Consider the following 22,810-nt stretch of genomic DNA (forward strand, 5'->3'; position numbering starts at 1 on the left):
TTCAATCGTAGTTGGGAATGAATTACTTTATGAATATAACTATGTAATCACTATTGTAACACATTTGGAAAGAAAGAAGTTGTATATCATATTTGCAAACTATTTTGAAATGCAAGATATCTAACAAATAATTTCATATACACAATTATGATACAATTTTCACTGCTGAGTAGAAGTAAATAACCAATTCTCGCAAATAAACATACATAATTATACATTCGTTTTTATCTAACAAACAATTTCAAATACACAATTAAGGTACTAAAGACTTGCATATTTTTGCGGTAATAATAATCAAGACTATGAAATAAATGTACCTTTTTTAGGATTTTCACTCTTGTGCAGAAATAACCAATCCCCGCAGATTAACACAAGGAATCGTTTTCATATTTTTTCTTTACCTTTCTATTTCTATAGATATATCATGTTTTATGAAAATTAGTATTTGTACTAGAAGACAACGTTGTAAATTGCCAAAACTTCTATTCAGAACCCTGCATATTAAAAAATGGTTTATAGCTTATATATCATTATAGATATATGTTATAATGAATATCACTATTGAGATAAATAATTTCAATAGTGGGTGGGGATGTACTTCATTATGACCAATATTGAATGAAATAAATTATTTCAATAGTGGTTGGGTATGCGTTTCATTATAACCACTATTGAAATAAATTATTTCAATAGTGGTTAGGAATGCATTTCATTACAACCACTTTTGAAATAATTTATTTCAATTATGGTTAAGGATGCGGTTCACTACAACCATTATTGAAGTAAAATATTTCAAAAGTGGTAGGGATGCATGTCATTTTAATGCCTATAATTCCGACTGTGCATAACACTTTCGGTTCCAGATGACAGTTGGTATGGGAAACATGACCATATAGAGGTAAATCAAAGAACATCATAATCAAAAAGGAATTCATTATCCCCTAGCAGAAAGGAAAGTGCTACAAACAGACATAATAATAGACATAAAACTGAAATGCATCATCAACCACAATTGAAATACTTTATTTCAATAGTGGTTGAAATGAAAGGTATCCCTAGCCACTATTGAAATAATTCATTTCAATAGTGGTTGGAATGAATCGCATCCTTAATCACTATTGAAATAATATATTTCAATAGTGGTCATAATGAAGTACACCCCCAACCACTATTGAAATAATTTATCTCAATAGTGATATTTATAATAATATTTATCAATAAATAATTATTCAATATACAGGGGGTTTGAATAGAAGTTCTGGATGTTCACTATTTTGCAAATAATATACACTATTCATAGGACATGATATGTCCGTAGAAAGAGAAATGTAAAGAAAAAAATATAAAATTTCAAAGTAATATTTATAAACAAATTCGTTCTAAGGTACGATTGAAAAATTTTTTTTATTAGTAGTTGTACATCAGCAGTGTCTGTAAATTGATTTTCAAAATGGAATACATCCCGAAACACTATTTAAATAATTTATCTCAATGGTGGTTGTATTTCAATAGTGGTTGCAAAGTGATTCTTCAAATGAAATACATTCCCAATCACTATTGAAATAATTTATTTCAATAGTGGTTGCAAAGTGATTTTTCTAATGCAATGCATTCCCAACCACTATTGAAATAATTTATTTCAATAGTGGTTGCAACAGACCCCCCTTAAAAATTTAAGTTTTTCAGTATCCTGTTTTGAATATGTTAAATAGTCTCTACAATATTGTTATTGTATTGCAGTAGACAGAAAGTTACAGAAATTATAACTCATATTAAAAGAAAACTTAAAATAAAAGAATGTGCATATTTAAGGGGCGCCTGTAAAGTGCTAAACGAAATCGAAACGAAACGAAACGAAATCGAACGAAACCAATCGAAACGAAACGAAACCAAAAATCGAAACGAAACGAAACGGAATTTAAACAAAACTAATATCAATTTTGACTACATAAAAGTGAAAATAAATTCATTAAAATAAAGTTTTGAACCATAAAATATAACAACATGTATGTTTCAGATTGCCGCTGTAAATTTTTGAGCCGATTATCCAAAATTTGCAAAAATTATATAATTATGTAAATAACTGATGTACATTCCTATACCTTTTAATGTTTCTAATTTGTTTCATTAAGTGATATTCAGACGTTTAGAGAGAGAGAGAGAGAGAGAGAGAGAGAGAGAAAGAGAGATGCCGTTAAACTTATCAACAACGTCACATAGCAAAGTATATACGCAAGTTTGTGTATGAAACAAAGACAACAAAGAATTGATTTTCATCATATCAAAGCTAATGTGTGAAAATGCGAATAATTCTAAACCGAATCAAATGTGAAGTCGTTATGGCAGGATATCTTTGATAAAACATTTTACTCTTATCAATAATTATCTATGCAGTATCTCAACAATAAATATATCTATTTCAGAAAACAATACAACCCCCTTTTAATCACTTATGCTATCATTTTTCATAAACTTTAATCAGGAAAGTAAACATTACTATTGTTAGGCATGTCCACTCGTTATCTGACTCAAATGGTATATATAAATGATTCGTTAGATGTCAATAGATACAACATAAGTTTTACAATCTAAAACAGATGTGTTTTAAAAATGGCCTTCAATGTCATTTTAGCAACCCTAGGCGCAAATGCATGTGTGGTTCTTGCAACAGCAGTGACGGGAATGATTAGAGGGAATAACGTGTCTTTAATATGGAATGGTATCGGTGTTAAAGTTAATATCGATAATTCTGATGGAGAGCAGCCCAAAACAAACAAAGTAAGTGACAACTCGTGCAAATTAAATAGTTATCAAATAAACGTTGATCAAAGATACTGCCCAAAACATGAAAGTGGAGTACAAATCTATTTTACCTGCAAGAACTTAATTATCAATAGGTATAATACCTTTAAAAAATTAGTAATAGTATATAAATATTGCCTGTTTGGGAGGGGTGTCAATTGCAACTGTTACTCTCCCAAACAAGCACTATTTATTTTATAATACTGAATGTGTTTATTTTAAAGAAAACTGCTTTTAATTTCTTTTAATATTTGATCGACAATAAACTTCAACAAATTCATATTTTGAATATTTTGTAAATAACAGTTCAACAATGGTTTAATATGTTCAACAAAGAAATATTGAAATTGGAGTTCAGTGCATTTCGGAGTTCATTTTTAAGTTTTGAAATTGAAATTAACAGTGCAGTTATTTAAACGTTTTCTGTCTGAGCCACTACAACTTTCACTGATAATTTCAAATAAAGAAATAAAATATAGAACACATTATCACCGATTTCACAACTAATCACGGAATCTTGATGGAAGTTTGATTTCACGTCCCGACCTGGTCTTCACTGGACTCGGAATCTTTTGAGGCGCGTCCTTCTGTATCTCTTCTGCGTTACCAATAGTAGGTTTCCTCTCGGGTTTCCTATCCACACGATCCATCGATCCATGTTGGGCGGCATGATCCAGGAATGGTGTAATTTCCAGGTTTTCTTCTTCCCTCACTTCCGCAGGATTAGAGTTCGTTGGCCTTAAGTCCCTTCTATTTCTGCGATATTTCCTGCCATTGTTTCCCTTAACTACATATAAACGTGGCAATTCATGTTTCTCTGCAACTGATCCATGTATCCACTGATTATTGTGTTTGATCATAACCTTTTCTCCTGGAATCACTAGTTTCAAGTCAGATTTTGGAACATGTTTATCAAATTTCCTCTTCTGCTTGGCCTGGCGAGTCTTTAAGCTTTCTTTGACAAATTCAGCGTTTTGTGGTTTCAAAAGTGTTGCTGATACAGGTAACTTTGTCCTTAATCGTCTCGCTAGAAATAAATGAGCTGGCGATAATCCAAGTTCTTCTAAAGGTGTGTTCCTATAATCCAAGATTGCCAGGTAAGGATCCTTTGCTTTTTCGAGTAAGTGTTTGATTGTTTGAACCATTCGTTCCACTTGTCCATTGGATTGGGGGAAATGGGGACTAGACGTCAAGTGGCGAAATTCATAATCTTGGGCAAATTTTCTTAATTCAGCACTAGCAAACTGAGGTCCATTATCAGACAAGGCTTCATCAGGAATACCATATCGTGCGACTGGGGTTAGGCTGTTCCAGTTTCGCTATCTCTGGCCATTTTGAATAAAAGTCTACTGACAGGAGATACTGGTGTCCATTGAATTAAAACAAATCCATGGCTATTTTAGACCAAGGTCGGTCTGGTATTTTATGAGGAATAAGACTTTCTTTTGGATTTTGTCGTCGTTGATGGGTAGCACAAATGCTGCATTTGGAGATAATATCTTCAATGTGACTTCCCATAGATGGCCAAAACATGACTTCACGTGCCATTGCTTTGCATTTTACAATGCCTAAATGAGATTCGTGTATCCTCGCTAACATTTCCTTACGACCTTTGTAGATCAAGCCATCTATGCATGCAAGTTCATCTCTGTAATTCCAGTAGGTGCGTATTTCCACGGGAAGTTGATCGCGACTCTCTGGTCATCCTTCTTGAATAGCTTTACTGAGTAGAATCATTTCAAGATCTGCGGAAGCTGATTTTGTAATTCTGCATACTTTCCAGGTGATAGGGGTAAGTACGACAAAGCATTGACGGAGAATTTATCAACTAACTTCTCTGTTGTCTCTTTCAAGTAATTACTGGATAGATAATCAGCTACAACAAGAGTATTTCCAGGTTTGTATGTTACATCCAAGTCATAACATTGTAATGTAAGAACCATTTTCTTCAGTCGGGCTGGAATGTCATGTAATGGTTTACGGAATATAGACTGAAGAGGTTTGTGGTCAGTTTCAACTTGAATTCGTCTTCCATAGACATACTGGTGAAATTTTTGACAGCCATAAACTATAGCTAGGGTCTCCTTTTCCAACTGTGAGTACTTCTGCTGTGTTGTAGTCAAAGCTCTGGATCCAAATGCGATTGGTTTACCATCTTGAATTAATGCTGCTCCAAGACCTGTTGAGCTGCTGTCCACGGTAAGTAAGACTGGTTTTTCAGGATCAAATTATGTCAAAACTGGAGTATTGGTTACCATCTCCTTCAGTTTCTGGAAACTTTTCTGCTTGTTTCCATCCCAATGCCATGCAACATCCTTAGAGAGTAATTGTCGTAAGGGTGCCGATTCCTGAGACAAGTTTGGAAGAAATTTGGCAAGATACTGAATGAATCCCATGAATTTCCTTAGGTCCTTTTTGTTAGTTGGCGGTGTCATTTCTGTCACGGCCCGGATCTTCTCTGGATCTGCCTTGAGTCCCTCACTACTGAGAACATGTCCAACATAGGTAACTTCCTTTCTGTTGAATTCACATTTTTCTGAACTCAATTTCAAATTATAGTCTCTTGCTCGTTTTAAGACTTTCTTTAATCTTTCGTCATGTTCATTTAGAGTTTCACCCCACACAAGAATATCGTCAACGATGACTTCAGCACCGTCAATGTCTTCCACCATTCGTGACATCACACTTTGGTATATTTCCGATGCACAGTTGAGACCAAATGGCATCCTTAAGAATCTGAATCTTCCAAGTGGTGAGTTAAATGTACAAAGTTTGGAACTGTCCTCGTCCAGCTGAATCTGCCAAAAACCGGAAGTTGCATCCAACTTAGAGAAGTACTTGGCATTTGGCATGCGAGTGACAATTTCCTCAATGGTAAGCATAGGATAATGGGATCTTCTTATGGCTTTGTTGAGATCTCTAGGATCAAGGCAAAGTCTCACTGAACCATTGGGTTTTATGACTGTAACAAGACTGTTGACCCACTCAGTTGGCTCTATCTGCCGAACAATGATTCCGTCTTTCTCCATGATTCTAAGTTTGTCCTTCACCTTTTGACGAAGTGCTACTGAGGTACGTCTCGGTGGATGGACGACTGGTTGCACATTCTCCTTCAAGTGTATCTTGTGTTTGCCAGGTAAACGACCAACACCAATGAATAAATCTGAATAGTTCTTGTGTATCAACTGTTCGGTTAGGTTTTGTGAGGCCTGTGTTTCAAATTGTGCCACACTAAACATCTTCTGAACTAGTCCTATCTGTTGACTTGTCTCTGATACAAGTATTGTTGGAGTTTTGATGTCTACAACTTCAAATGGAATGTTGAATGTTTCATGGTGAAATATGCATGGAAGTACTACTAATCCTGTGGATTTCATGGTATGTCCACTGAAGCTTTTCAATACGGCTTCTGATCTCTGTATTGTTTCACTGAATTTCAGGCGCTGTAGAACCTTCCGGCTAAGGTCATTACATTTGGCTCCAGTGTCCACATGCATTGTTACACTATGGTCATTCACTTTACAGTTAATTGTCCAGTCTGATTCTGGATTTACAGAGTTAACTTCATGTATCATGCCCATAAATATTTCAGCAGATGTATCACTTTCTTCGTCACTTTCACTGTCTGTATCTGATGATATTTCTTGTACCATATTCACTTTCTTCTTCTGTTTATGATATTCTTTGGTTTTAACATGCTTGTGGGAGTACGACTGTGTTTTCGTTTTGCACATACTTGCGAAATGGTCAGGCTTCTGACACAAATTACACAACTGACCAATAGCAGAACATCTATCTTTATAGAAATGTTCGTATCCACATCGGGAACACTTCTTCTGTTTTGCCTTGAATGCGCTAGGTTTAACTGCTTGCGGCTTCTTTTTTACAATCATATTCACATTAGGGTCTTCCCCTGATGAATTCATAGATTTCAATTGCTTCTGTGACAGCTCAAATGTTCTTACAATGCCTTTACTTTTCTGCAGTGTCAGCTCTGATCCTTCACTAATGAGTTTTTCACGAACTTTCTTTGATTTCACACCAAACACAATGTGATCTCTCAACATCTCATCCTCAATATCAGGATTATAACCACAGTCATTGAACAACACTTTCAAATCGGTATAAAACTGTTCAAAAGTTTCTTCTTCATCTTGAGTGCGACACTTGAACTTGTAACGTGCATATATCACATTAGATTTAGGCTTGCAATATTGTTCAAAACGGTCAAAATAAACTTTTAAAGTTTTCTTGTCATCACCCTGCAGATTCCAAGTCGAATAAATGTTTCTGCCCTTTTCACCTACCCATAACATCAGGTAATTGCATTGTTGTTCCTCCGATTTCCCTTTAAGAGGTCCACCTAACATAAATTCACAGTGAGCTTTGAATGACTTAAATGCACTCGGGAGGTCCTGAGATTCCCACGCCATCTTGTGATTTGGCTCCTTGTCCGATGCCATCTTTTCAAAATGACATGAATTATGACTTCAAATGGTCACTGTAAATGTCGAACACTTAATTTCCTTGCAGGGTGTTTTCGTTTGGTCTGAGTATCTGGCCGATTTTGGCAGCCACTTCTGACACCATGTCATATACAACGCATGTGTGTGTAGACTTTTTATCATATTCAGCTTCAATAACATGTTTTACATAATAGTACATTTTACCATACAATAAAACATTTGGTTGACAATGATTATGTAATTAACTTGTACTTTAAATATGTCACAGTAGGGGTACTGAAATACAATTCATTCTATCGGTAATTCGGCATTGTCTTTTGCGTAATGGTAGATTAATGCAATAGGTTTTGTTGAGATGCTCGGCATTTTCTCGAGTTTATTCAGTTTAAATAGAGTTTGATATCGCCGACGGAAATATGTAGGTATATACATGTATATATATGATTCATTTCGAAAAAATAAATTGTGTTCTTTATTTGTTATACATGTAGTGCATGTTTCTTGTGTTTAATTGTTTACAATTTCTATATACTAACCATATTTGAGTGTTAAGCTTCAAATTATAAGCAAGATACAGAGATTTGCTCACAATTCTATGTTTGTACACAGATCTTAAAAACTAAAGATTAAAAAAGTAAAAAAATTGTCAATATTTATTAAGAAAATTTTCAAAGTCTGTTCTTCCGGAAACCAACTTTATCAACTTATTGTATTGTAAACTTAACCTATTTAGCTCACCTGAGGGTGTGGCCACAATAGGGAGTCGAAGTTTAACAAATGAATATATAGAGTAAATCTTTAAAAAACTTCTTCTCAGAAACTAATCGGCCAGGAAAGCTGACACTTGTGTGGAAGCATCCTCAGGTAGTGTAAATTCAAAGTTGTGAAAATCATGATCCCCAGGGGTAGGGTGGGGCCATAATGGGGGGGGGGTCAAAGTTTAACAAAGGAATATATACGATAAATTTTCTCAGAAACTAATCAGCCAGATAATTCTTTATAATTGTTAAGACTTTGGACCCAGGACAATTCTTTGGCCTCACGAGAAGGTTCAGAGTTTGATGTACGTTTATATCCCATATATAAACTATTGTTGAGGATCTTTTTAAGAACTGCAATACTCAACATATGATATGACTATAAAATCATCCTGTTAGAAAAGAGACTAATAACATAAGAATATCCAGAGGAAAATGGATTTTATTTATACAGGATACACATGTATTATTGTACATTGTCCAGATAGTTTGTATTATGACTCCATACACATGTATTATTGTACATTGTCCAGATAGTTTGTATTATGACTCCATACACATGTATTATTGTACATTGTCCAGATAGTTTGTATTATGACTCCATTAAGCTGATTTTATCATACCTTTTGTTCCTCGGGTGAGCGATGTGGCCCATGGGCCTCTTGTTTAGGGATGACGTGAATTCTGCGGCAAACCGTACGCGCATAATTTACACGCATGTTAAAATTTGTTGTGTTACCCGTTGCAAAATGTGTTGTTAACGCTATATATATATATATATATATATATATATATATATATATATATATATATATATATATATATATATATATATATATATATATATACACACACAATGTATATATATATATACACACACATGTACTTATATAACATTTAAAAATATAATTCCCGACAATACCTGCATTATGTATGCAGTAAGCTTTCCAAAACCCAATTGATATCATACTTTTAAGTTAGCATTCGAAAACCTTGACCGTCGGTTGTCAAAAAAATAGGCTAATGTAGATTCAAAGTTTATGATAGAAATAGCTACGAAAAAACTCTACGAAAATTATTCTTAATAAACAAATACTTCCTCCACAGAAGCTGATGTGTTTTCTTTTTACTTATTTCTACTCCTGACTCACCTGTAACTCCCAGAGTTTATGATTGTCATATTCTTTCTTGAATTCTCTTAAAGTAGGTCGCACAACAACATACATATAATATGACTTTTAATACTTAAAAAATATAATTTAGCATGCTTAAAGGGGCATGGTCACAATTTTGGTCAAATTTCATTTTTCTGTTTTTATTATTTGTAATGCTTTAGGAATGCATTTCTAATGATCAAATGAAATTTGGGTGCCAGTTTTAAGCAAGATACAGGGCTCACAACTCTTCCTCATGTAAACAAGGCTCGTGCCCTGTTTTTGTGTACATAGGTTCAATATACCAGTAAAAAATATTTTTAAAGCTGGTTTGTCTATCTTGTTATTCATCTTATGCATAAATAAACAGTTTCTTGCGATTAATCCGACTTAACTCGATATGAGTTAAGTCATGTTATGGAAATGAATAGATTAACCATTTCACGAATGCATTGTTGGTCCTATCCGTCGGTCCAGACCCAAGTCATCAGACCCCCCCCCCCCCCCATCCAAATCCAGCACACCAAAATTTCGCCCCGCAAAATAACCATTTCACTAATTTATACATCGAAAGAAAGATAACTCCTCAATATGAGGTTCTCGTAACTTCGCACGGCCTTTTTGGGGTCCTTATATTACGCATGCGAAGGAGTGTATCGACCTTTCTCAGCTTCAACCTGGAAAAAATTCAATGCATTGTTCATCACGACTGATTTAATCGCTCGATTAATCATCGGTGGATAGTAATCGGGTAATCTTGTGTAATTCAATCAATTGTCCAAGTTGCGGTACGTATTCACTTCCATTTATTTTCTTAAAGGGTTTTAAAACTTTGCAATACAAGATAATTTTCTTATTTCGTCTGCTTCTCTCTTTAAGGCGGCCATGATTGTTACATTAGATAGTCATTACGATGTAGGTTTATTTCAAGTCAAATTGTGGGCCATCAACGGCTATAACTTGGTTAATAAAAAGTATAGGCATCATCATTAAAATATAATATTCCATTGTAAAATTTTAATTTACAATAAATTTAAAATATTCAAACTCAAGTAGGCCTTGAAGGGCCTATATAGCTAGTGCTGACCTAGGACTACGGTTGCATATAGTATATTCTATAGTCATCTAGCATAAATACGTAACGTTAACAGATACAATAACTTTATTGTTTGCTTACGGTATAACCTTATAGCCATATTATAACGTTTATGATACATTAATTTTCATTGATATTTCTTTATAACTTTGTATCTACTTAAAAATAGTAAGTTACTCAGTTTTGTTAACTTCCTAGAAAATGTTGAAGTCTAAAAGAAAGAGCAAGTCACCCTTCGCCAGGCCAAATGCACATCCGGCTCTCAGGCCCTCAATCCGGCAACCAAAGCCACCCAAACCCAAGCAGGCCCGAGCAGACCCACGCAGGCAGCGGTCCAGTTTGTGTCCATTCAACCTCAAAATCAAGAGCATCAGCTACCAGTCGATAATCCCACAACTAGTGAGCAGACTGCAGTACCACCACCTACCATAGCGCCATCAATCCCTCTGTCAACTTCAGGTAAAAACCCTTTAATAAGCATTTCTGATGAGCTTGGGGTTCATGTCCCTCAAACAATCAAAGACAAAATATGGTCAAAAATCATCAATTCAGATACAGTTGATACATCCGCTCAGGATTCGCACAGATTTTCCATAGTTGAGGGTCAGTTAGTTATTGAACCAAAAACTAAAACAAACAAAATTACATCAATTAACACCTGGCTTGATGCGTTTTTGATTTTCAAAAGTATATACCTAGCTAGACACCCATCAGACATACAGGCTATCTTGAAATATATCCACACAATACGTTTAAGATATAGCCGTAATATAAATGGCAATTGCATTGAATACGACAGGCAGTTCCGTCTAAAAATGTCAAAAAACACATCAATTTCATTTGGCTCTATCGATGCGGAGTTATGGTTATTGTATATGCAGGCTCAAGTTCAACAAGCTCCACAACAGTCAAAATCTTCACTCAAATGTTTTAATTATAACTTTAAAGGTTCCTGTCCCAAACCCCAGTGTTCATTCCAGCATATATGCATGCATTGCAAACAGTCACACCCACGAATGCATTGTTGGTCCTATCCGTCGGTCCAGACCCAAGTCATCAGACCCCCCCCCCCCCCTCCAAATCCAGCACACCAAAATTTCTCCCCGCAAAATAACATCAATTTTCGTCCCTTACGCCCAAGGCATTATCAGCCACCAAGACCAAGATTTCATGCACCTAGATTCGACACAAATTAAGATCTCCGTTTTAGAGCAATACCTCGCTACATATCCAGATATTCAGAATGCTCAATTTTTATTAAATGGTTTCAAATCCGGCTTTTACTTGAGTTACATAGGCCCAAGAGTCTACTTACAATCCAAAATTATGAAGTCCGCGAGTGAACATGCTGATCAACTTTCGGCTATCATTGAGAAAGAAATTACGTTAGGAAGGATGCCAGGCCCCTTTTCCTAACATTAGGTGTAACCCTGTTGGGGTCCTGCCCAAGAACGATGGAGGCTACAGGTTAATTTCAAAGTCAGCGCCCATTGGCAATAGCGTCAACGAGCATATTGATCCAATTCTGTGCTCAGTGTCTTACGCTTCTTTTGATCAGGCCATTTCTATGATCCAAGAGAATAGTAAAGGGACATTGCTTTGTAAAATGGATTTGTTTAGCGCATTTAGACTTAAGAAAAATACTATTTTGATAGATGCATGCCCTTTGGTTGTTCCATAGCTTGTTCATCTTTTGAAAAATTCTCATCATTTTTGCATTGGCTTGTAGCACAAAATCTCAAAATTATAATATCATCCATTATCTTGATGATTTTTTGTTTGTTGGCGAGCAAAATACATCACAATGTTCAAAGCTTGCTGAAATGTTCAAGTTAACTTGCAGTGAGTTGGGCGTCCCACTAAACGACAAGAAAACTGAGGGCCCATGCACTCGTCTATCTTTCTTAGGACTAGGGATTGATACCATAGATAAGGTCATTTTTATTCCTGACAATAAGATTGCAGAACTTAGGTCCAAGCTTTCATCAATTACTTCTTCTAAAAAGGTCACCCTGAAAGAAATGGAATCACTTTGTGGTTCGCTTAACTTTTTCGCCAAAGCCATCCCTGGTAGCATGGCTTTTAACCGAAGGTTTTATAACACAACAACTGGTATTAGGAAACATTACCACCTGATCAAGGTCGCACAAGCAGTTAAAGAGGATGCTAGCATCTGGCTCACATTTCTTGACCAATACAATGGGCGTTCACCATTCCCATAACTATATTGGTCTGATAATGAAACCCTAAACCTCTTTACCGATAGTTGTGGTTCCTACGGTGGAGGTGCGGTTTTCCAGAATCACTGGCATCAGTTGTGATATCCTGGCCAGAGTCTTGGGGTTCAGATATACGAAGAGATATTACATTTTTGGAATTAGTGCCTATTCTTGTGGATTTGGGCAGATCAATTTACAGCTAAGAAATTGCTAATAAACCCTGACAACATATATAGCTCTGGTCGATATATTGAATGCCAAGTGTAGTAAGTCTCAACGTCTCTTGTAAGACCATTGGTATTATTATGTATGAAAAATAACATTCAGATTAAAACTAGGCATATCCCAGGTTACCAAAATTCCATTGCAGATTCAATTTCTCGATTTCAGTGGGAAAGATTCAGATCCCTGGCTCCGCAGGCAGACAAGACTCCAGCCCGTTTACCTCCGGAATTGTTGTCCCTCTTAGACCCCACGTAGAATGTTTACCTGAAGCAGCAATATCCAAAAATACTGCGTCAACGTATCAAAAAGGCATAAATTCCTTTGAAACGTTTTGTACCAAACACAATTTTATCTTCTGTTGGCCTCCACCACTGGACCACATAATCAACTACATCGCATACCTGCATGCAAATAAAGTGTCCTATTCAACAACGAGATGTTATTTGAGCGGTATTAGTTACAAGCTTCAGTTAGAGGGTCAAATTGATAACACTAAAACTTTCATAGTTAAAAAAATTTTCATCGGTTAAATCCAGCGAAGGATGTACGGTCCCCAATTTCCCTATCTTGTCTCATTAAATTAGTTTCTATACTACCTACGGTGTGCACAAGCTTGTATGAAGCTGTTATGTTTTCAGCAGCCTTTCATTTGGCATTTTTCGCATTAGCAAATTTACTTTCACTAGTAACGACGCACCAGCCTTATTATTTCACGACGTGACCATTAATGAAACACACATTGGTCTGTATATTAAAGGTTCAAAAACAGACCAATACAATAGGGGTACTAAGCTACAGACTGAAATAAATTCTCAAACCCAGTCTTTATTCAAGCACATGCGTTAATTTTTGGCAGTTAGACCACAAATACAAGGCCTATTTTTCTGCCATTTTAACCACAAACCTCTTACTTAATATCAATTCACATCCGTACTACATAGATCTGTCAAATTTATTGGCCTTGACACAACAACTTTCAAATCCCACTCATTTAGAATAGGTTGAGCTATACATTTGTACTTACAAGGACATTCGGAGGAGGAAATTAAGTCAAAAGGCAGATGGAATCTAACGCGTTTTGTTCATATTATCAGATAGTAAACCATAATTTTATGTGTGTTCATAACAGCTTCGTATTATTATTCAATACTACTAAGTTTTCAGGTCCCAACACCACGGTCTGGATCATTGGTTCGTCAATTATCAAACATGCATCCCATCACGCTATTCAACAATCTGGAAACCCACACCTAGACCTTCAGAAACATAATATCACAGTATTTTGGCACGGAAAGAGTGGTATGGTCTGGGAGGATATAGAGCCCACAATTACAAATAATATTGAACAAAGAGGCCACCCAGATTGGGTAATGTTACATTGCGGGGGCAATAGTATTGGGACCATGCCGTTGTTACATGTAAGACTGCAAAAATTCATGAAATTAACCGTTGTTAACCTACAAACAATTCTGCCGAATACAAGATTCATTTGGTCCCAGATACTCCCACGAAATTACTACAGACATATGTTATCAAATATTGCCGGTGTAATGAAGAATAATGACCCCCGTAGAATAATGACCGGGGGTCATTTTTCTACGTAGAAAAATGACCCCCCCCCCGGTCATTATTCTACGCAGAAAAATGACCCCCCGGTCATTATTCTACGTAGAAAAATGACCCCTTTGCCTGAAGAATAAGTGTAATTTTCATAAAAATGAGCACACTCCACATGAAGAAAAGTGACCCCTGTAGAATAATGACCCCCTTGTAGATTAAAGTTTTTCAGTATATTCTTTTTATTATTTGTGATAAGTCTTTACACTATTGTAATATTCACTGCTGCAGTTTACAGAAAGTAACAGAAATTATAATTCGTATTCAATTAAATTTAAAGTGAAAGAAGGGGTATATCTGAGAAATAAAAATCCTTCCGTTATAACAAGATATTAACGTATTGCATCGGGGTATGGTTGTCATCTTAACAATTACATTTACATATATCCATGGTGTTCCGATATGGCCACTTCGACCTTAGGGCGAAGATGCGAAGTTGAAAAGGCGATAGTGCAAAGGCGAAGAAGCAAAAGTGCGAAGATGCGACGACGAAGTGCGAAGATGTGATGCCTAAAGTGCGAAGATGCGAAGGCGAAGGAGCGATACTACTATCGCTCCTTCCCGACTTTGCACTCTGGACTTCGCAACTTCGCACTTTCGCATTCGCCTTTTTTGATTGCATTCAGCAAGTCTCGGTCGATTACATAGAATTTAATACAGGCACGCACTCGCCAAGGTTTTCCGATTAATCCATGCTATTATTGGTACGCATGCGCTAGGCCATCGCGCTTACTATGAGTGTTTATCAATATTTTAATGTGTACATGTAACATATATGTTTATCAGTGCTGGCTATGCCTAATCATTATCTACTCCACACAAAATTTAATGTCCGCCATAATGTGTACATATGCACTTCTAGACTCCTGTCACTTACCAGCTGTCTGTTTACCGTGGACCAAACACAGTAACATTCAAATTTCATTATGCGACACTCCTTGCTCATGCATGGATCTAGAGGAGGAGGGGGGGGGGTCCCCCGGAAAATTCAATATTAATAATTTCACGCAGGAAAAGGGGAGAGGGAGTGCGGACCCCATCCCCCGGAATTTTTTTTTTATTAATTTTATATTATGGAGAGCTCCGCAATTATAAAACATAGGTAATCACAGATTACAAAGCTCACCAAGACGAGGCATCACCTTTATGAGACCACCTTTATCATATTATATGAAAACCATCCTTTATGATCTTGGATATTCATGGATTCTGTTTTGAAACAATATCGTATATCATCTGTTAAACAAGTGAAAAGCTGTCAATGTGACAGCAAACCGGGTTTTCTTTTATGTAAACTGTATCCATAATCCATGTCAACCTTTATCCAGTGAAATGGAGTACCTTACATGTATATGCAACATTTTGCCAAAAAATGACTAAGTTCAAAAGCTAGTATTTTTTTCATAAATTATCGGAAATCAAAATCCTAGCAATATGCACACCTCTGATATATGTACAATTGATCTGCAAAAGAACAACTTCCTATCTTGAGAACTGTAGGAGGAGTTATCCGTACAATGAGGGTACCCTATATGCAATATTTTGCCAAAAAATGACTAAGTTCAAAAGCTGGTATTTTTTCGATAAGTTATCGGAAATCAAAATCCTAGCAATATGCACACTTCTGATATATGTACAATTGATCTGCAAAAGAACAACGTCCTATCTTGAGAACTGTAGGAGGAGTTATCCGTACAATGAGGGTACCCTATATGCAATATTTTGCCAAAAAATGACTAAGTTCAAAAGCTAGTATTTTTTCGATAAATTATTGGAAATCAAAATCCTAGCAATATGCACACCTCTGATATATGTAAAATTGATCTGCAAAAGAACAACTTCCTATCTTGAAAACTGTAGGAGGAGTTATCTGTACAATGAGGGTACCCTTTTGGCAGCCGCCCGCCCGCCCGCCATTTTCACCATTTTAATAACCGGATTTTTCTGTTGGAAAATCCGGTTAAAAATTGTATGATAATCATATGTTCATATGTTAATCAATACAATAATATAAAATTAAAATTGCATCCTATCATACTTACAATATACATCATATAATACCATAAAATACCGTAAAAAATTGTGATATATGATATTGTAACGTATGATATGACATTGTATTGTGTTATACATTATTGTATTTGATAAAAAAATACAATATCATAAAACATTATACAATATTATATTATATGAAATATCATACTGCAATAATACATCATAACATTTAAACATATGATATTATATTGTATAATTAAGCATTGAATCATTATTTTTTAAAAGATGTGGTCTCATAACTGCAACGGTGTGTGCATACAAATTGTATAACGCGCGGTAGCGCGTTATGAAAATTTGTTTGCATTCATCGTTACAGTTATGAGACCACATCTCTGGAAAAATGATGATTCAATGCTTATATTTACGTATTTTAAACATGTATTTCCTTTCCGCAAATATGATTTTTTTTAAAAGGCTCTGTCTTATTCAACGAGTAATGCGAAATTTACGGAATGGCCACTCGAACAGCCGAAATATGCTTACAAAAATAGTGCACAGCGATTTAAATTCTAATAACACAATTTTATTTTTCTTTCTGTAATTTAATGAATTTACTCTTGGTATACTAAGAAATTAATCAATTGAATTCATTTAACTGTCAAAATATATTTACATCAATAAAATATTTATCAGCGTAAGTATAATATCAGTTAATTATCCAGTTTGAAGTCGCGAGAAGAGTCAGTTCTTGTTCTTTGAGAAATACTGAAGGAAAACTGAATGTATTCATACGCACCAGATTTGGTGATTGGGTCTTCTGTGTTGTGCGTAAATATCACTAAAATCAATGCAATTTAATAGAGGGAAAGAAAGTGAATGTAAATGTTATAGTATGATATTGTATTGTATGATACTGTATCATATTTGATACATAAAATGATATTGTATAATATAATACAATGTAATTTGATACAACATTGTATCTTATCAAATGATACAACATCATGTGATAAAGTAAGATATTATATAATACAATCATACTATACACATTGTATCATATGATACAATTATATATATTAAAATATCATAAAATACAATTTTATATGATATGATAATATATCATATCATATGTAATAGTATCATGTGATTAAATAATTGATAAATAATGCAATATAACATTATACAATATTGTATCATAATATACAATACTATACATAGCAATATCATGAAACAATATCATAACATAAAATACTTTAAAAATGATACAATATTATATCGTATCAAATAACATATGGTATTATATTGTATCCTATTAAACAATAGTGTTTCACATCATACAATACTATATCATAGGAATCAAGTTACATCATTTAACAACAACCACATTTATCTATCAAGCAGGTTTGAGCGAGGTAGGAAATCCTTGATAATGGAGATCAGGCTCTGCATCCAAAGCAATCTCTGCGTTTCATTTATAATAAAGTTAAATCAACTATGCAAGCTATCATCTATAAAACATGTGACCTGTTCCAAAAAACTAAACCTCATCAAGAATCATAAACCTATGGCTCAAACTCAGCATTCAAGCCTGTCAGGTGCATCAGTATCATAAGACGTACCATCCATGGAAGTCTGGTGAAGTTAGGACAAGTAATAACTAAGATATCATCATCAGAGGGCACCTGTTTCAAAAACTTTAACCAGCTCTAAAAATCTTAACCTCCTCCAGCATCCGAAACCTGTGGCTCAGATTAAGCATTTAAGCCTCTTATGTGCATCAGTATCATAAGACGCATCATCCATACAAGTTTAATGAAGTTAGGACCAGTAGTAACTAAGATATTATCATTAGAGGGCACCTGCAACAAAAACTTTAACCAGCTGCAAAAACCTTAACCTTCTCCAGTATCCGAAACCTATAGCTCAGATTCAGCACCCAGGCATGTCTGATGCATCAGTATCATAAGACACACCATCCATGCAAGTTTGGTGAAGTACGGACCAGCAGTAACTAAGAAATTGCTATTAAAGGCACCTGCAACAAAAACTTTAACCTGCTTCAAAAACCTTAACATCCTCCAGCATATGAAAGTTAGGAACCAGATTCAGTAGGTCCAGATGCATCATCCATGTAAGTTTGGTGGAAAGAGAGGACAAGTAATAGCTTAGATACAGGAGCTGCAACTAAAACTTTAACCAGCTCTGGACGCCGACGCCGGGGGTATAGCATATGCTCCCATTGACTTCGTCTCGGTGAGCTAAAAAGGCGAAAGCGCGAAAATTCGAAGACGAGAGTGCGAAGTTGCAAAGGCGAAAATCACTTCTTCGCCTTCGCAACTTAGCACTTTCTTCTTCGCATCTTCGCGCTTCGCCGTCGCAACTTCTATATTCTTCATATTGTTCATGAATTGAGGATTTCCACAATACAAACTGCTGGGTATACAAGTGCATCACCCAGAATTAATGATGAAACCAAAATTATGAAAAGTTTACTCCACTGTTAGGCATTATAACCAAGCTGAACTTAGTAGGCACTGACAGCAGCCATTACGCCAGTAGAGGTTAACGGCCAATAAGGAAATTCGTCAGAGTACTGAGAGTACTCGTACAGAAAATAAATTTTACTTTATCATCGGCATACTTTAGTAAGTTTAGTTAATATCAAAACGATTAATGCATCAATAGTTTGTATGAGCATTGGTAAATTTGGATACAATAAAGATCGTGTGATCAAAATCAAGCGGGATATAAACCCCTAACATGGGCCCTAACCTCTTATCAACGCTTTTAGAAACAATCTTTTCTTATTATAATCGATCAGTGTTTATTATCTTTTAAGATTTACTATAGTCAGGTACTCTTCACAAATTTGCTATAAAAGAATAAAGTCTATTCATGATCACAAATACAACATTACAACAATTTTTTTCGAATATTGATGTTCATGTATTACGTAGAAGAAAACAAAACTAACGCAGAATAATTTAAAAAAAAATCACTTTACCCAAAAAATGTAAATAAGAAGTATTCATATCTCTACGTTACCTGTCCCCTTAGTCTTTTTTCCATAAAGATATATACATGTATCATTCTACGATTGACAATTCATTCACCAATGAATATTGCTTATATTATTACAATAATTGTTCTTTCATGATTATTGTTCGTTAATTATCACACAATATCCTCATTGTGTATGAATTTTTCTTTATATGCGTCATTTCCCGCCTTATGTCGACGAGGGAAGTGACGTAACAGTAAACAATCAATTTGTGGCAATGAAAGAGTGTTTTGCGTGTGCTTGCTACGGATATGAAATACTATATACAGCAATTTATTTACAAGTTCGGTGTTTATAACTTCAAAATCAGTTGAACAGAGTGAAAAATTTTAAAGTAATTTCAAAGTCATATCTTGGATACGGGGTAAACAATTTCTATTCATGTTTACGGGGGGGGGGGGGGTCATTTTTTATGGGGGTCATTTTTCTTCATGTTTAACATGAAGAAAAATAACCCCTGGGTCTTTTTTCTTCAGAAAAATCCAATTATTCTTCGGCTAGGGGGGGGGGGTAATTTTTCTACGTAGAAAAATGACCCCCGGTCATTATTCTACGGGGGTCATTATTCTTCATTACACCGGCGAGACCGCTCGAAAAAGAATTAACAAATCATTATCCCCATTTATAGTCAAGCGTAAGGGCGCCTGCTTAAAGTACCCTGATCTACAACAATACACCAAAATATTACCGTGATGGTGTACATTTGTCTGTTACTGCTAAGAATACATTTTTGAAAACCATACATGCTGGCCTCCTAAGCATGCTACATAATAATGTTAAAGTTTATGCTAAATCCCAGGCCGAGTAATTCCGCAGTCTTATTGTCATGGCATTGTGCAAAATTTTGACCGCTTGTGGCGGATGTCTTCATGCATCATATCATAGATTTTTCATACATGAAGACATATGGCCGAATTTTGCTTAAGCCTGCCCCGGATTCTGTTTACTTCCAGGTCCGTGGCCAATAATTGGGCTTACTTTAATTGACACTTTGTTTGATTCAGACATTGATTGACAGTGAGTCATTGAATACACTGAGTAATTGAATAATTCTATTGATACATTGGGTTGATTGTCATAATTGAATACATTGAGTAATCAATTAAATTGATACATTGATTGTCATATTGAGACATTCACTAAAGCAAAACATTGATTATACTTTATTGATTGATTGATTGAAATATTGTTTGAATTATTGATTGATTGATTTCATTGATTGATTCATCTTGATTGATTGATTGTTTGGTTCATTGAAGATCTAACATCATAACTACCCAAAAGTTGTTGTTGATCATTTAACTTACTCTACCAAGAGGGTACCCTCATTGTACGGATAACTCCTCCTACAGTTTTCAAGATAGGAAGTTGTTCTTTTGCAGATCAATTGTACATATATCAGAGGTGTGCATATTGCTAGGATTTAGATTTCCGATATTTTATGAAAAAAATACTAGCTTTTGAACTTAGAATATTGCATATAGGGTACCCTCATTGTACGGATAACTCCTCCTACAGTTTTCAAGATAGGAAGTTGTTCTTTTGCAGATCAATTGTACATATATCAGAGGTGTGCATATTGCTAGGATTTCGATTTCTGATTATTTATGAAAAAAATACCAGCTTTTGAACTTAATCATTTTTTGGCAAAATATTGCATATAGGGTACCCTTTCACCTTATCCATTTCACTGGATACGGGTTGACATGGATTATGGATACAGTTCACATAAAAGAAAACCCGGTTTGCTGTCACATTGACAGCTTTTCACTTGTTTTATTATATGTATTTGGTCTTTCTTTTAGGTGAATTTCTACATTTACTACAAAATATATCCGGTTTTCTCTTTAAAAAGAATGCGAATCACAGAGTTGTTCTAAATTTATTCAATAATTTATTTATTTATTGCCAATAGGAAATCACAAAACATGACGCATAAAAAATTGAAATTATGAAATTGATTTTAAAGTTTTTGATCGGAAAAGTGTGTAGCAATTTGAGACTTAATTTGATAGGATATTTTTCTATGGGTATATAAGAAATTTTACAGAAAAAAACCCACTCACATTTACTTCACTTGTGTTTATAAAATACAAATTGTCAAAAATTGACTTTAAAGGGTAAATTGAAACATTAAACTCTTTAAAAATAAAACAAGTGAATGACACTAAATATTTCTCATATTTCTTGTATTTCGTTTTCATTTCACGTAAAGAAGACAAAAGGACAGGGATGAAAATCAATTAAAGTCAAATCAATGCAGTACTTACGGTACTAAACACACTACACAGAAATACTTGACATGTATTAAGTCTTGTTTTAGATGCTTACCGTCCTTAGCTTTTACAAACATGTTTATAAGAGTTGGCGATATACTGATAGAATATGTACATGTATTATTCTTATTTTAGAAACAAGAAGGAATAGATGACGATGACAATCATGGTCAGTTAGACAAAACAATGGATAAGAAAGAAGCCGATAATATGCCTGTAAATACACCACACAAAAAATATCAGGTTTGTTATTTTTTCAAAACCGGATTTTGTATGGAAATACGTAATTTTCATTAAATGAATATGTAATAACTTCTACACAATATGTTGCATATGCATTTGAGTCATGCTTATAGTTTTTAGGCGCAGTGGTGTGAATTCAGTGGATTACAGAACGATTCTTAATGTATAACTTTTCGGCATAACAATTAATATCAAGAGACCATCTTGAATAAATGAATGAATCATAAAGTAGTATTGATGTTGTTTCTTCCTTTTCCTTTGCCTAAGTACTGTTCTTATCAATCACCATTGACTTTCTTTGATAATTGAGTAGGTCAGACTCTTTGACAGCTTTACCCCCAAAATTACTATTTTGCATATAAATTATAAAACTGTGTATATTATGCGTATGGATACTTGTTTACGCATTATGAAATTGAAAGGTAACTGAGAGGTAGCCTACAGGTGACTTGGTGGTAGAGCTATATGTATGTCATTGAGCTTCTTGTCCAGACCTTTCAGTAAAAGTTCCTCTCCTATATGACCCAGTTTCATATAGTTTTACCTAATATGGGTATTGTCATCTACTTTTGGAACTATTGGTGTACTTTAATTTTTTCCCTTTATATTTGCAGGAAGAAACTGAGAAGGTTTCGATCAAAAAAAAGAAGAAGAAACTAAAGAAAATTCGTAAAATGCTTAATTGGATCCGCCGGCGAAAATCGTAGTTTTAATAACCCATGCTTGCATGATTTTATACTGTCCCTAAAAATTACAAACTTTCTGACGTACTTTATTTTTTCCCCCTTTAATACTCTATTAAAGAAATTTTACTTTTAATTTCTCCCAAAAATATGTATCAAAATTTTATATGATTATTTTGATTTTACTTGAACCACATTGCACTATTAATTTGTTT

At 34.8% G+C, this 22,810-nt stretch overlaps 1 protein-coding gene across 1 annotated transcript; it reads left to right on the forward strand.

Moving 5' to 3' along the window:
* Nucleotides 1-2,610: 2,610 nt before the first annotated feature.
* Nucleotides 2,611-22,619, forward strand: LOC128185712 (uncharacterized). The gene is made up of 3 exons (XM_052855345.1): nucleotides 2,611-2,778; nucleotides 21,805-21,912; nucleotides 22,527-22,619. Exons 1-3 carry the CDS (start codon nucleotides 2,611-2,613, stop codon nucleotides 22,617-22,619), a joined length of 369 nt encoding a protein of 122 aa, XP_052711305.1.
* The last annotated feature ends 191 nt before the right edge of the window (nucleotides 22,620-22,810 follow it).

Source organism: Crassostrea angulata, chromosome 5 (genome assembly GCF_025612915.1).
Source record: "Crassostrea angulata isolate pt1a10 chromosome 5, ASM2561291v2, whole genome shotgun sequence".
NCBI classification, from domain to species: Eukaryota; Metazoa; Mollusca; class Bivalvia; order Ostreida; family Ostreidae; genus Magallana; species Magallana angulata.

What these genes read in the sequence shown, in the direction of transcription:
- LOC128185712 (XM_052855345.1), top strand. Translation starts at nt 2,611, where the DNA reads ATGGCCTTCAATGTCATTTTAGCAACCCTAGGCGCAAATGCATGTGTG. An exon ending in AGCAGCCCAAAACAAACAAA is followed by an intron (nt 2,779 to 21,804) that starts GTAAGTGACAAC and finishes TTCTTATTTTAG; the next exon opens with AAACAAGAAGGAATAGATGA. An exon ending in CACCACACAAAAAATATCAG is followed by an intron (nt 21,913 to 22,526) that starts GTTTGTTATTTT and finishes TTATATTTGCAG; the next exon opens with GAAGAAACTGAGAAGGTTTC.